Raw genomic sequence first — 14657 nt, forward strand, 5'->3', positions numbered from 1 at the left:
GACAAATCCTCCACCTTTCACTATCTGTGTGACCTTGGGCCAATTGCTTAATCTCTCTGGGCCTGTCTCTTCATTTGTAAAATGAAAATGGTAGAGTATCCATCTCCTGGAATCAGCATTCCCTGAGGTGATTCATGTGAATAGTGAGCACTGGTGAATGATGTCTGGGGAGTAGTGAGCACTCCATAGGCAGCACTATGATTACACGAGATCTGACCTCTGAGAGCTTTAGAACAGGGCCTGGCACCAAATAGTATAGTAATAGTAGCAATCGTAGCAGTACCAGTGTCATCATTTTTCACACTGTCTTCGATAAATTTCCAGTTGACATGCCAGCCTCATCAGTGAGAAAAGGGTGTGTCCTTTGCTCCATAATCCCCTGACATATAGCAGGCACCTAGTAAACAGCTGTTGAGCGAACAAATGAACAAACAGATTTTGCTAAACTCTACAAGGCACAAAAGTACATTCAAAAGCCATTGCCCTGTGCAGAAGGCAAAATCAAGCTGATCTGAAGGTTCTAAGACAAGGGCTGACCCACTGCTGTAAACGGCCAGACAGTACATTTTCAGGTTCCATGAGCCATAGGCGCTCTGTGACAACCATTCAATTCTGCCACTGTAGTGGGGAAGCAGCTACAGACAGGTAAATGAGTGGGCGCAGATGGATTCCAATAAAATTTTATACACGGACACTAAAATTTGAACTTCATTTGATTTTCACAAGTCATAAAATGTTATTCTTTTGATTCCCCCCCCAACCATTTAAAAATTTAAAAACATTTGTTAACTCGCTAGCCATTCAAACACAAGGGGCTGGTTTGATTTGGCCCAGGAGCTGGAGTTCGCTCCACCGCTTCAGCTGGCGAAATCCCGCTCTCTGGAGAGCATCATCAGAAAGGCGGTCCTCGGATTGGGTCAGGCAAAGTGGGCGGGGCCGAGGGTGGGGCATTGTGTAGTGCGCGCAGTTGGGAAGGGCAGGCCCGGATTGGTCCACTCCGGCGGCTGTGAGCGAGCGGCGTGTTCGACATTCAGCCAGTCAGCGCTGCGCTGCCGCCTCGCCCCGCCTCGCGCAGGCGTCCCTGTCACGCGGGGAGTGCGCCACGCCCCCTTACGCGCCCAGCAGGGACTTCCGGGACGGGCGCGGAGTGACGTCAGGAGGAGGGCAGGTAAGTGCAGGCGGGCAGAGGGGCTGCTAGGCCCGGTACGGCTGGGGGTCCGTCCACTGCTTCACCCGGCCTCGGAGCCGCCCTATGGGGTCGAACGCGCCGGGGGCCGCGGGGCTCTGGGAACGTGGGCCCGATGCTCGGAGCTGCCCGCCCCCCAGCCGCGACCCCCGACACAAAACCCCGGGCCCTAGCTGCGACCCCAGACCTGACCCTAGCCCATATTATACCTCTTCAGGTTTTCCTCATCTGGAAAATGGGACAGTAAGCCCGTATTTCTTTGGGTCTTGGTGAAGATTTTTTTTCAATGATGCTTGTAAAACGGTTTGGCATGAGAAATAATCAGAACTACAAACGTTTAACTCAGCATCAGGCGCTCTTCCAGATACTTTAACTCACTGAGTCTTGACAGCAACCTCATCAGGTTGATACTTGTATAAACCCCATATTACAAATAAGATAACAGGCTCAGAGAGAGAAGCAGTTTGCCCAAAGTCAAGCCGCTAGCAAGCAAAGCAGAGTCGGGATCCAAGCCCAAGCATTATGCCCTGAGCCAGTGGGGTTTATCATTATTCTCGACACCAAGGACCAGAGATTTCTATACATCCACCCTGTAGCCCCACCTGTACCACTCACTGGGGTGATAAAACCACGGTAAGACCCCCAACTCCTGTAAGTGGAGTACTTACTCTGTGCAAGCATTACCCATGTTTGTATGTTATTTCATTTACAGCAACTCCAGAAAGTCCTCTTGCCGTCATCCACTCTTTACAGGTGGGGAAATATGAGCTCAGGGAGGCTCAGACATTGGCCAAGCTAGTGAGGGATGGAGCAGGGATTCCAGCCCAGGGAACTGTGCCCCCAAAGCTTGGGTGGGCACTTAGCTATTTTGTTGGCAAAAGCATTTTTAGTTTGGAAGTGACTTTAAGAAAATCTGGTCCAGGGGCACACTTTACAGGTGGAGGATCCGAGGTGGAGAGTAGTTTGGGGGGATGGTGGAACACTTTATATCTGGGGCTTTGCACCCTGGCTCTGCCTTCCTATCAGCTTCTGACCCCTGGCAAGTTACTTAAGCTCCCACGTCCTCATTCGTCAACTGGAGATAATACTAACATAATATAGAGTAAATGGGGCAATGATGTTGGACTCTGTGTAGCAGGTAGGACACAGTAACTATTAGAGAGCGCGCAGCTAAGTTTGCAGAAACAGAGACTTCCTGACTCGAGCACAAGGAGCCAGCAAACTACACTCACAGGCCAAAACCAGACCACTGCGTGATTTTGTACAGCCCACCAGCAAAGAATGGATTTAACTTCTTAAATTGTTGGGAAAAAATCAAAAGGAGAATAATATTTTGTGACATGTGGCAATCATGTGAAATTGAAATTTCAGGGTCCACAAATAAAGTTTTGTTGGAATGCAGCCACACCCGTTCATTTACATATTGTCTATGGCTGCTTTCTAGCAGTGACAGCAGAGTTGAGCCAAGTTGAGCTGTTGGGACAGAAATTCTGGCCCTCAATCGAGAAAATCTGCCAGTCCCCATTCTGGACTACGCTTTAGTCCCTCATAGTGTCTCTCTTTTTTTTTTATTTATTTTTTATTTTTTTAATTGAAATACAGTTGATTTAAAATGTTGTGTTAGGGCTTCCCTGGTGGTGCAGTGGTTGAGAGTCCGCCTGCCGATGCAGGGGACACGGGTTCATGCCCCGGTCCGGGAAGATCCCACATGCCGCGGAGTGGCTGGGCCCGTGAGCCATGGCCACTGAGCCTGCGCGTCCAGAGCCTGTGCTCCGCAATGGGAGAGGCCACAGCAGTGAGAGGCCCGCGTACCACAAAAAAAAAAACAAAAAAAAAAAACGTAAAATGTTGTGTTAATTACTACTGTTCAGCAAAGTGATTCAGTTAAACATATATATATATGTTCTTTTTTTAATATTCTTTTCCATTATGGTTTATCTTAGAATATTGAATATAGGTCTCTGTGCTATACAGTAGGACCTTGTTGTTTATCCATTCTATATGTAATAGTTTGCATCTGCTAACCCCAAATTCCCAGTGTCTCTGTGTCATCCACACTGAGTCTTATGGAACCTCAGTCAGTTATCAGAGGTTGATGAAGCCAGCATTTATCAGGAGCTGTCCTGGGTGCCGGAGACGTAGCACAGTGGCACCTGGCGGAGGAGACAGACTGTAAACAAGTAAACAGACACAGGGTGATGTGGTGGAAGCTCCAGGGAAGAAGTGACTTTAGATCAGGTGATCAGACGAGGCCCCTGACAGAGGTGATGTTTGAGCTGAGACCTGTGACAACACTTGTGGGTGTTATCCTGTGTATTGTAGGTGTTTAGCAGCATTCAAGGCAGTTGGCCTGCACCTGCTTAGCTTTCGAAGGCAGCCAGGAAGCCAGTGTGACTGAAACAGTGAGGGAGAGGGAGAGGGGTAAAAGGTGGGCTCGGAGAGGCAGGCAGGGGCCCCATAGGCCATGGGGAGGGGTTTGACTTGATTCTCAAAGCGATGGGAATCACTGGAGGGGTTTAAGCAGGAAAGTGATAGTTCAGATTTATATTTTCACAGATCCTTCTAGCCCTTACGAGGAGAACAGACCGTGAGAGTCAAGGGCAGAGCCAGGAGCCTAGGGAGGAGGTGACTGTACTCGTCCAGGTGAGCAATGATGGGGGCCATGGAGGGATGAGAAGTGTCAGCTGGGAAATATATGTTGGATGGAGAGTGGACAGGACACTCCCTTTCCAGACAGACAAACGCCGCTCCTTGGATGCCTCCTACAGCTGCGGAGAGGATCATCTGAGCCGCCACCAGCACCACGCACAGCCCACCGCATCTTCACAGGGAAGCCGCGACTGTCTGCCAGGCTGTCCAGGAGGGTGGCACTGGGCAGTGAGTCGGCAAAGCAGTGTCTCATCGTCTTTTCAGATTGGCTGAGTGGCAGCTGAGGACCAGTAGGCAGCTTCCAAGATGGTGAGTAGACAGGCTGTGCTCATTGGGTTTGTCTTCTGATCTTTAGGTGAAGGGAAGGGGTCCCCTGAATAGCCCTTTCCCTCCCCTAAAAGTCTCCTTCCCCACCCCTGTCCCCAAGCTCTCAGGTATTTTCAAACTCTGGATCATGGTCTTCGGGTGCAGTGGTTTTCAAACTTTGCTGTGTACTAAAATTACCCGGGGGGCTTTTTTCTTTTTTTTTCCTGTTTTTTTTTTCTTAATGAGGTGGAATTCACATAACATAAAACTAACATTTTAAAACGTATGATTCAGTGGCATTTAGTACATTCACAATATTTTGCAGTGACCACCTCTGTCTAGTTCCAAAACATTTCTGTCACCCCAAAAGGAAACCCTATACCCAACAGCAGTCACTCCCGTTCCCCCACCCCAGCCCCTGGCAACCACCAGTCTGCTTCCTGCCTCTGTAGATTTGTCCGTTCTGGACATTTCATATCAATAGAATCATGTACCATGTGTCCCTTTGTATCCAGCTTCTTTCACTTAGCATGATTTTTTCGGGGTTTACCCACATTACAGCATATATCAGAGCTTCCTTCCTTTTTATGGCTGAATAATATCCCATGATATGGATGGACCACGTTTTGTTTATCCTTTCATCCACTGATGGACACTTGGGTTGTTTCCACCATTTGGCTATTGTGAATGGACCTGTATGTACAGGGATGTGTATACACACGTGTTTTCCGGGGTTGCTTTGGAAAAGCCCTGCGTCCAGGCACCATGCCCTAGAGCAGGTCCTCTGTCAGGAGAACCTCTGGGCGTGGGTCCCAGGCATCAGTATTTTAGAAACTCCTCGGGTAGTTGTAACATGCAGCCAAGTTTGAGACCCACTGCTTCAGTGGATCGTTAAGTCAATAAGTCAATTCAGCAGTTGGCTGTCAGCATTTAAAAGAGAGATTCACAGCTGGGTGAGCATTCTTTCCTGAAACCTGTGCTTGTGTATTTGGGGTTAAATATGTCTTACCTTAAGTCACGGTCCCAAAATAACTGTGAAAGCCATGGCTCTAGGAGAGTCTAACCCTTGCGGAATTTTCCACAGCGACGACAGTGGGTTTTGTTTTGTTTGTTTTTCTTTGGCTGAGCCGCTCAGCTTGCCGGATCTTAGTTCCCTGACCGGGGACTGAACCCAGGCCACGGCAGTGAAAGCGCTGAGTCCTAACCAGTGGACCGCCAGGGAATTCCCAACAGTGGGGCTTTTTCCCCCAAGTCACCAGTCCTCGATGGGACACGGAGCCCTGGGCCATCCTCCAGGATACCCCTGTCTTCCTTGTCCAGGTCTCGTCCCTCAAGGCTGCACAAGTAGGTCTCCTGTAGGACCCTCTCTGACTCACGTCTCTCTTCTGCTTTCCAGGGTGAAAGGAAAGGCGTAAACAAGTACTACCCTCCGGATTTCAACCCTACAAAGGTAAGGGGCAGGCTTCCTTCTCCGTGTCCATGATAGCATAGCGACCCCGCCGGGTAGGGGCCCCACGCTCTTCATCCCGTCCTGGAGTCAGAACCACAGCTGCAGAAGCCCGGGCAGCCCCCGAGGTCTCCCTGCCTTGCGCTTGTCACCTGAGTCTTGGGGCAGCCTTCCCTCCCAGGTGGTCAGTGTGACCCTGGTCAATGACCCATGTAAACACCAGCATGCCCAGTGTCAGGTGTGGTGTGTTTCCAGTGGAGTCCAGGATGAGGTCCCACACACGGCCTCTGGGTCAGATCCCCTCACCCTCCCAGCTCCAGCTCGTCTGGCCTCCTCACTGTTCCCTCTGCCTGGAACCTCTCCCTCCCTCTGACCCCAAGACTCCTTTCCTTCCTTTAGGTCTCTCCTCACAGAGGGCCCCCCTGACCACCCTCTCGTTCTCTATCGCATGACCTAGTGCTTTATTTTTCTCCGTAGCCTTCTTAACTCCTCGATGCGTCACCCATTTATTTGCGTATTATCCATCTCCCCCTCTATTTATTTATTTTATTTCTTTATTTTTGGCTGCATTGGGTCTCTGTTGCTGCACGCGGGCTTTCTCTAGTTGCAGCGAGCGGGAGGTACTCTTTGTTGCAGCGTGTGGGCCTCTCTTTGCGGTGGCTTCTCTTATTGCGGAGCATGGACTCTAGGCATGCGGGCCTCAGTAGTTGTGGCTCGCAGGCTCTAGAGCTCAGGCTCAGTAGTTGTGGCACACGGGCATAGTGGCTCTGCGGCATGTGGGATCTTCCCAGACCAGGGCCTGAACCCGTGTCCCCCGCATTGGCAGGTGGATTCCTAACCACTGCGCCACCAGGGACGCCCCCCATCTCCCCCTCTAGAACGTCCGCGCCTCAAGGGCAGGGATGTTCATCTGTCTCATTTGCCTCTGTGTCCCCACACTGTGGGCGCTCAGTAAGGGGCTAGTAAATGAATCAGCATGTCCCAGCTATGTGGTCCCCTGCACATGACTCGGTCTTTCTACACCAGAGTCTCCCCATAGGTCCGAAGGGGAAACAAAACAACGTGACCTCCCAGAAACGCTGAGGGATTAAAGTGAGGTGACACACTTAAAGTACCCAGCAGAGGTTTGCTGGTCTTGTCATCTCACCTGATCCCACAACACCTGGAGGTAATTATTATGATCCTCGTCCCCAGTTGACTCATAGGGCTGTGGAAGGCAAAAGGTGAGGTCACTGCCCAGGGTCACACAGCTCTTTTAGCTCCTAAATGGGAGAGGTAAGATGCAGACTCCTGTTTTCCTGATTCCAAGCCCACTTGCTTCACCAAAGCCTAAGTGCCTCCCATTTTGCTGTTAACACTCCCAGCAGGACATAAGAATGAGGTCTCTCTCGGCCTGTGAGAGAGGGCCTGAGCTCCCCCAGCTCAGCAGTGCTAATCTGCTCCCTCTTCCCTTCCACACAGCATGGCTCACTCAACAGATACCATAACAGCCACCCTCTTCGGGAGCGGGCTCGGAAGCTGTCCCAGGGCATCCTCATCATCAGGTAAGGCCCTGGCATCACCTGAGGACCCCTGCCCTTTGTGCCACCTGGTGTCAACCTTAAGGAGCGTTCAGCACCCCCTGATTTTGCCCAGTGCTGCAGGGTCTTAATTCCATAAAGCAGAAAGTTGCTGTATCAGTCAGCCATTGCTGCGTAACAAAACGATAAGCACATGTTAAGCACTCGTGTTGTTCACGAGTCTGCAGCTCAGCTGGATGCCTCTGCTGCCCTTGGCTGGTCTTGGCTGACCTGGGCTGGGCTGTTTCACATGTTTGGGGGTTGCCTGGCTGGGGACTGGCTGGTCCAGCATGGCTTTGGTTGGTATGACTGGGCTGTGTTCCAAGCCTCATCCTCCAGCCGGCTAATCTGGGCTTGTTCACACAGCAGCAGCCGGGTTCCAAAAGAGAGCTAGCAGAGGCATGCAAGGCTTCTTGAGGCAGAGACCCTGAGCTGGTACCCTGTCACTTCTGTCTCATTGATTCCCCAAAGCAAGTCATGATGCAGGGAGGGGGTGGGCAACATACTCCACCTCTTGACAGGAATGGCTGCAGAGTCATCTTGCAAAGGGCACGGACATGGGGAGGATAAAGGATCACAGCCATTGCTGCAGTCAAGCCAGGACGATGGCTATTCCGGGGTTCTCCTCTTATTTCTGGCCAGCACCCCGTGGGTCAGCCGTGGCGGGAAGCAGAAGCCCCTCTCTGCCTCCTTCTCTGCCTCATGAACTCTGCCCTCAGCCTCTGGGGTCCGCCCTGGGCCTGAGCAGAGCATCCAGTGACAAAACCATCAGAGGCAGGAACATCTATGGAAAAGTAGTCAAGATGCAAATCTCAGCAGTGGCCTCAAGAGTCACAGAGCTGAAGGTCACCTCCAACTCCCGCCATGCCTCCACACTCCAGAGCCAGCCACCCACCCTGCCTTCTGTTTGCCAAGCCCTCATCTCATCTGTACAGTGTCTTAAATTCACCTCATTATTCATGACTTAATGGTTCTGTTTTAAAAGAGAAGCTCCATTACTGCTGTTAATGGAAATTTACCAGAATTGCACGTTGCAAATAGAACTGGATAAAAGAAACCCAGGGACTTCCCTGGTGGCGCAGTGGTTAAGAATCCACCTGCCAATGCAGGGGACCCGGGTTCAAGCCCTGGTCCGGGAAGATCCCACATGCCACAGAGCAGCTAAGCCCGTGAGCCATAACTACTGAGCCTGTGCTCTAGAGCCTGTGCTTGGCAACGAGAGGAGCCACCACAGTGAGAAGCCCGCGCACCACAATGAAGAGTAGCCCCCGCTCGCCGCAACTAGAGAAAGCCCATCCGCAGCAACGAAGACCCAACACAGCTAAAAGTAAATAAATAAATGTATTAAAAACAAAAAAAACCCGGTGTCACTACAACAACTTAGCTAAACTGGAATCAAACACCAGTGCTCCCTGAAGCCTGCTTCCTCCTCTGCTTGGAAACTTGTGTAGCTGACGTGGTGGGATATGGAAGACAGGGCAGCACCCAGCAGAGACGCTCGCCCAGACTGGGTCAGCTGGCCAGAGAGCCACGTGATGGGCCTGGCCTGGTTGCAGGAATGACCACCGTTCTTTACCCTCCCACTTGCATGCCCTTTGCAATGTGACTGCAGCCAGAGTCGCTGACCTGGAGATCCTGGGAGAGCCCACGTGGATGGGGACAAATGAGCTGTTCTCTGTTTGTGTAGATTTGAGATGCCCTATAACATCTGGTGTGACGGCTGCAAGAACCACATCGGCATGGGTGAGCTTCCGCCCGCTCCCCTGCTCCCCACCCTGACCCCCACCATTCAGCCCCACGGCCAGCGAGCCCCTTAACTGCTGGGCACCATGAGAGACCGTCTCTGCGGGGGTCCCGGTCAGGAGTCGAGTAGGGGACAGTGGGCTCAAGTGCCTAGTGGGCTGTGGGTGCCTCGTGGCAGAGCGGTTAGGAGGCTCTGGGTTCAAATCCCATCTCTGCCACTTCCTAGCTGGTGACCCTTGGCAGGCGACTGAGCCACCATGCGCCTCGAGTTACCCATCTGTGAAATTCAGGTGGTATGAGTGCCCGCCTGTGTGGCATATAAAGTGCTTAGTGCAAGGAATTCCCTGGCTGTCCAGTGGTTAGGACTCTGCGCTTTCCACTGCAGGGGGCGTGGGTTCGATCCCTGGTTGGGGAACTAAGATCCCAGAAGCCGCACAGCGCCGCCAAACATAAATAAAAAATAAAGTGCTTAGTGCACAGCATGTGGCATGTGCGAGGGCTCGTAAACTCAACCTGCTGCTGCCACTACCCTTACTGTTAACGTGAGCATTCAGACCCCTGATCGTGCCCACAGGGGCGCAGATGGATGGACAGACATGGGTCCGCGGCCCTGCTCAGCAGCCCTGAGGCCTGCGGCAGGTGACTTGACCCTCCTGGCTTCCGTTCCCTCCACTATAGTACAGGGATCCTCCGCCCTTCCCACGGCGCCTGGCCCAGGGCAGCAGCTCGCTCTGTAAACAGGAGCCGGCAGCTCTCGGCAGGAGGGTCCAGTGCAAGAAAGAGGGGCCAGGCCACCCCACTGCTGAAGTGGAATGACTCCCCCCAACACATGCCCCTGATCAGACCCAGCAAGGGGCATCTGCCCCAAAGGCCTCCAGGCGCTCAGGCGACAAAGAGCAGGGCGCAGCCTGACGCCACACATGGGTCAACCTCAGGGCCGTGAACAGAAGCAGCCCCCCAGAAAAGGAACAGCCGGCCAGGCCACACCACCAACCCCCCCAAGCTCTGTTTTTCTAGTTTAAGCTTTTTTCACTCAGTAAGCAAGATAAGAGTCAAGAATATACCATCTAATTAGTGAAAAAGGAACAAAAACCTGGATTCTCTAGAAAAATAATAAAAGCCAACCTTTTTTTTTTTTTTGGCCGCACCCCACAGTTTGTGGGATTTTAGTTCCCCGACCAGGGATTGAACCTGGGCCCCGGCAGTGAAAGCACGGAGTCCTAACCACTGGACCGACAGGGAGGGAATTCCCAAAAGCCAACCCTTCTTGCATGCTTGCTGAGCACCTGGCCCAGTATTAAGCGATCCGTGTGTATTAATAGCCTCTGCAGTTCTCACACCAGCCCTGTGCGGTAGGCGTCATAGGCATCCCTATCCAATCGATGGGGAACCTGAGGCCAGACGGCCAGGGCAGCTGGCCTAAGGTCGCACAGCCGGTGGGGTGGCGCCAGGGTTTGAACCCAGGCCCTCTGGCTCCATCCAGCCCACCCTCCTCTGTGGCCTGAGCACCCATCCCGCAGCCTAGACATGGCTCTTTTGTGCTTGAATTTCAGTGTCCTCCAGAGGTGTCTCCCCTGCAGGGGAGTAAAATACCACCCCCATCTGCTCCCCACCCCAGGAAAAGACGCTGAGGGTGGCCTGAGCCCTAGCCTCATTCTCTCCCTCTCCTCCTAGGTGTTCGTTACAATGCAGAAAAGAAGAAGGTTGGCAATTACTACACGACCCCGATCTACAGGTAGAGGCAGCCTGGTGGGCGGCAGGGTGAGGGGGCTACAAAGGAGTCTGAGTCAGAGGGAAGTTTCTACCCTCTGCCTGATGATTATTCCCTGGGAGGTCTCCTGGAAACCATCATGGTCTGTCAGGGCACATCCTGCCTAGAACCCTTCATGGTTCCCACCTTCTTCAGAGTAAAAGCCTGAGTCCTCCCCGTGGCCCACAAGGCCCCGCAGGCTCTGCTCCGTCCCCTCAGGAGGGTTTGTTGAATGAATGAACGAACGAACAAATGAATGGATGGATGAACAAGTGAACAAACTCCAGACAGAAGGTCAGTGCCGGGGTGAAGGAACCATATCTGTCTCACCCACGGCTGTCCCCCGGACATGGAGCCCAGCATGTAGCAGGTGCTCCGTGAACACTAGTTGATGACACGCACGGATGGAAGGAAGCAGGCCACAGTGTCCTGACTCTAACCCATCACCCTCCGCCCTGCCAGGTTCCGAATGAAATGCCACCTCTGCGTCAACTACATCGAGATGCAGACAGACCCCGCCAACTGCGACTACGTGATCGTGAGCGGCGCCCAGCGCAAGGAGGAGCGCTGGGACATGGCAGACAACGAGCAGGTGCTGACGACAGGTGAGCGCCCAGCGTGGGCTCCGAGCCCACTGCCAGCCCTGAGCCCAGCCCCGAGCCAGGGCCCTGAAGGCCCAGCCCCGCTCTCACTCTCGCAGAGCACGAGAAGAAGCAGAAGCTGGAGACAGATGCCATGTTCCGACTGGAGCACGGTGAGGCCGACCGGAGCACGCTCAAGAAGGCCCTCCCCACCCTGAGCCACATCCAGGAGGCCCAGAGCGCCTGGAAGGACGACTTCGCCCTCAACAGCATGCTGCGGAAAAGGTTCCGGGTGAGCAGGGCTCCGGCCCGGAGTCAGGACCCCGGGCAGGCGGGGGTGGCCTGGCATCACCAGCAGTGCAGCGAGGAGATCAAAAAGCAGGCTGAGACCCAGGTCCAGCCCACTCCCTACCACATCCTAGCTATAGGCAGGTCATTTCACCCGCGGTTTCCCCATTCGCCACCACATCCCCACATCACAGCGCCCACGGAGGCATCTAGCCCAGCAGCTACTATTAAGCATGTGGCCCCTTCCCCTGGGGACTCTGGCCCTCACAGCAGCCTCTCAAAGGGAAGAAATCCTCAAGCTGGGGCACAAGTGAGTCCCGACACCCCCCCGTGGCCGGGGCAGGCAGAGGCCCAGGAGGGCACCGATCAGCTCCTAACATATTTCATGGGCCCGCTCAGCTGTCCTGAAACAAAATCCATAGTTTGACAACCCACCCCCACGTAATTTCCACAATCATCCCTAGAGTCAAATCCCTAGAGATAAAAAAGGAAATTACCTATAAAATGTATAATGCCTATCTCAACATGTAAATGCTTGGGCCAGACACCTGTACCTGCTTGTAGAGCCACTGAGGGCGCAGGTGCAAACGCAGACTCCCGACCCCAGGGGCACAGGGTCGTAGCTGGAGGACACCCTAGGGCGTTGCTGTCAGTGACACAATGGCTACTACAATTGTGCCAAAAATACTCAGTGGAGCTAAGTCACAGGGAGTGGGGGTCTGGGGTCAGAGGAGTATAATAGACCTGGGTTTTTTACCCTCGCGGGCATCCGACAGGGCAGTGGAACGTCCTTTGGGAACATGAGAACTTTTGCCTCTTGCCTCGCTTTGCGGGGCAGCTTACACCCCTGGAGCCTGCAAACAGAGCCCGGGCAGGAGCATCCCGGGCGACCCCACAAGGCACAAGCTGCATGTTCATCATCTTGCCACTCCCATTTTTTCACATCACCTTCTCTGATCATCCTGTGGTTGTTATTATTAGGAGTAAAATTGTGGGTTTTCTTACTAATTATTTGTTACTGAAAGTGTATCTCTCTGGCCAGGCCTCTGCCCAGAGCTGGTGTCCCCTGCCTTGTGGGCATCCCCGAATGGGGTCTAAGGACCCTCAAACGTAACATCCCAAGGAGCCCCATCAGTCCCTAACCTGCCCTGCCTGCATCCTCCCCTTCTCAGTAATGGAAGCATCTCTGTCCTTCCGGACACTCAGCCCATAAAGCCCAGAGTCAGCCTTGGGTCCTCTTGTTATAACCACCACTCCCCTCTCCCCATCTGTCAGCAAATTCTGGCAGGCTCTGACCACTTCCCAGCCTCCATCATCTCCTGCCTGGACCAGCACAGTCCCTCCACCCTGGTCTCCAGGGGCTCATGCCCTGTGTCCCACAGGCTGTTCCCCTCACAGCCACCAGGGGGCGCCAGTGAGCGCCTGAGTGGGATTACATCCCTGCTATGCTCAAAACCCTCCGTGGCTCCCAATGGCCAGAGTCCTCCCCTTGGCCCACCAGGCCCAAATGATCCTCCCCTTCCCCTCCTTACCCCCATCTCCACCTTTCCCTTGCTCATTCTGCTCTAGCCACATAAGCCGCCTCACTGGCAAGCACACTTCTGCCTCAGGGCCTTTGCACAGGCTGTTCCCTCCACCAGATACCCACATGGCTCCCTCACTCAGACACCTTTTCTCAAACATGATTTTCTCAGGATGCTGTCCCTAACTCTCCCCTCTACCATGCACACCACATTTAAAGTTGAACCCGCTGCCTATTTCCTACCCTCTTCCCAGCATTCTTTCTCTCCTCACCACTTTGTCTTGCTCACCCACTAGAATGTCAGCTCCACCAGGGCAAAAGATTTTGTCTGCTCACTGCTGTGTCCCTAGTGTCTAGAACAAGGCCTGGCACCAGAAAGACATTCTGTAAATATCTGTGGAAAGAATGAATGAGTGAAGAACCCAGTGGCACACATACTAATGATTGTGTCTCCTGCTGTTGAACAAATTCTATGTCCCGAGCGCTGTGTGAGGCCTTTTCCTCGCATAAGCTTGAAGAGAAGGAAACTGAGACCCTGAACACTGGAGAGATTCTCCCCTCCAGCTCAGAGGGCAAAGAGGCACGGCTTTGACACCCACCATCCCTCCCCAACCCCTTCTCCCCAACACAGGAAAAGAAAAAAGCCATGCAGGAGGAGGAAGAGAGGGACCAGGCCCTGCAGGCCAAGGCAAGCCTGGACATCCCGCTGGTGCCGGAGACAGAGGATGACCGCAGGCTGGCCGCCCTGCTCAAGTTCCACACCCTAGACTGTGCGTGGGGGCCAGGGGGCGAGGGGGTCGGGGTGGGGGGAGATGGGGGGCTGCTCGGGCAGAGGGCGGCTCTGGACCTCCTCCTCCCCCCTCCCTCTCCCCATCCCCAGCATATGAGGACAAGCAGAAACTCAAGCGGACAGAGATCATCAGCCGCTCCTGGTTCCCCTCCAGCCCGGGACCTGGCGCCAGCAGCAGCAAAGCCAGCAGTGTCCTGAAGAAGCTGTCCCAGAACCGCAGATCTGCTCCCACGGGCTCCCCCATCACCGTGGGGCACCTGGGCATTGTGCGGCGGCGGTCCCGGGAGGTCCCAGAGAGCCCTCAGCACACAGCTGAGACCCCCAAGTCTGGGGAGCCACGGGTGCCGGAGGGGACCGCCCAGGACAGGCCCACATCCCCCCGAGACTGTTCTCAGGAGACAGCCAAGACATGCAAGAACAGTAGGCCACCGGGGCAGGAGGAGAGCTGTCAGGATAGGCCCCAGCCCCTGCCAGGCTCCTCCCAGGAGGCAGCCAACCCCCAGGACACACCCCAGCCCTGCAGCCTCAGCTCCTCCCTCGTGGCTGACTACTCCGGTTCGGAGAGTGAGTGATTCTGGGGGCCAGATTCACTCAGGAGGCCAAGACCCACCAAGGAGGCCCCTCACAGGCTGCAGCCCCTTAACCCGCCAGCCCTTGGAGAGCTCAGTGACCACCCTCCCCAGACCTCACCTCCTCACAGTAATGGAGTTGTTATTTATTTGGTCCTGGAGAGAGTGTCTGTGCCTTGTGGGACCCCCGACCTCCCAGCATTAAAACCCTGCTTCTTTGCCTCTGCCTCAGGTTACTAGATGGGCCCAGGAGCTATGCCTGCACCC

The 14657-nt window shown here is 53.9% G+C and overlaps 1 protein-coding gene across 2 annotated transcripts; it reads left to right on the forward strand.

Annotated features, from left to right (window-relative positions):
- The first annotated feature begins 1121 nt into the window (after positions 1-1121).
- Positions 1122-14399, forward strand: YJU2B (YJU2 splicing factor homolog B). 2 transcript variants are annotated; one of them, XM_030879894.2, is made up of 11 exons: positions 1122-1168; positions 3743-3829; positions 3920-4144; positions 5538-5591; positions 7050-7132; positions 8835-8890; positions 10565-10625; positions 11103-11245; positions 11341-11513; positions 13663-13801; positions 13912-14399. In XM_030879894.2, exons 3-11 carry the CDS (start codon positions 4142-4144, stop codon positions 14391-14393), a joined length of 1194 nt encoding a protein of 397 aa, XP_030735754.1. In that variant the 5' UTR covers positions 1122-1168; positions 3743-3829; positions 3920-4141; the 3' UTR covers positions 14394-14399. The 2 variants fall into 2 exon arrangements, with proteins under 2 accessions (XP_030735754.1, XP_069901414.1); XM_070045313.1 differs by having other exon boundaries at positions 1151-1168; positions 3955-4144.
- The last annotated feature ends 258 nt before the right edge of the window (positions 14400-14657 follow it).

This window comes from Globicephala melas, chromosome 3 (assembly GCF_963455315.2).
Source record: "Globicephala melas chromosome 3, mGloMel1.2, whole genome shotgun sequence".
NCBI lineage: Eukaryota > Metazoa > Chordata > Mammalia > Artiodactyla > Delphinidae > Globicephala > Globicephala melas.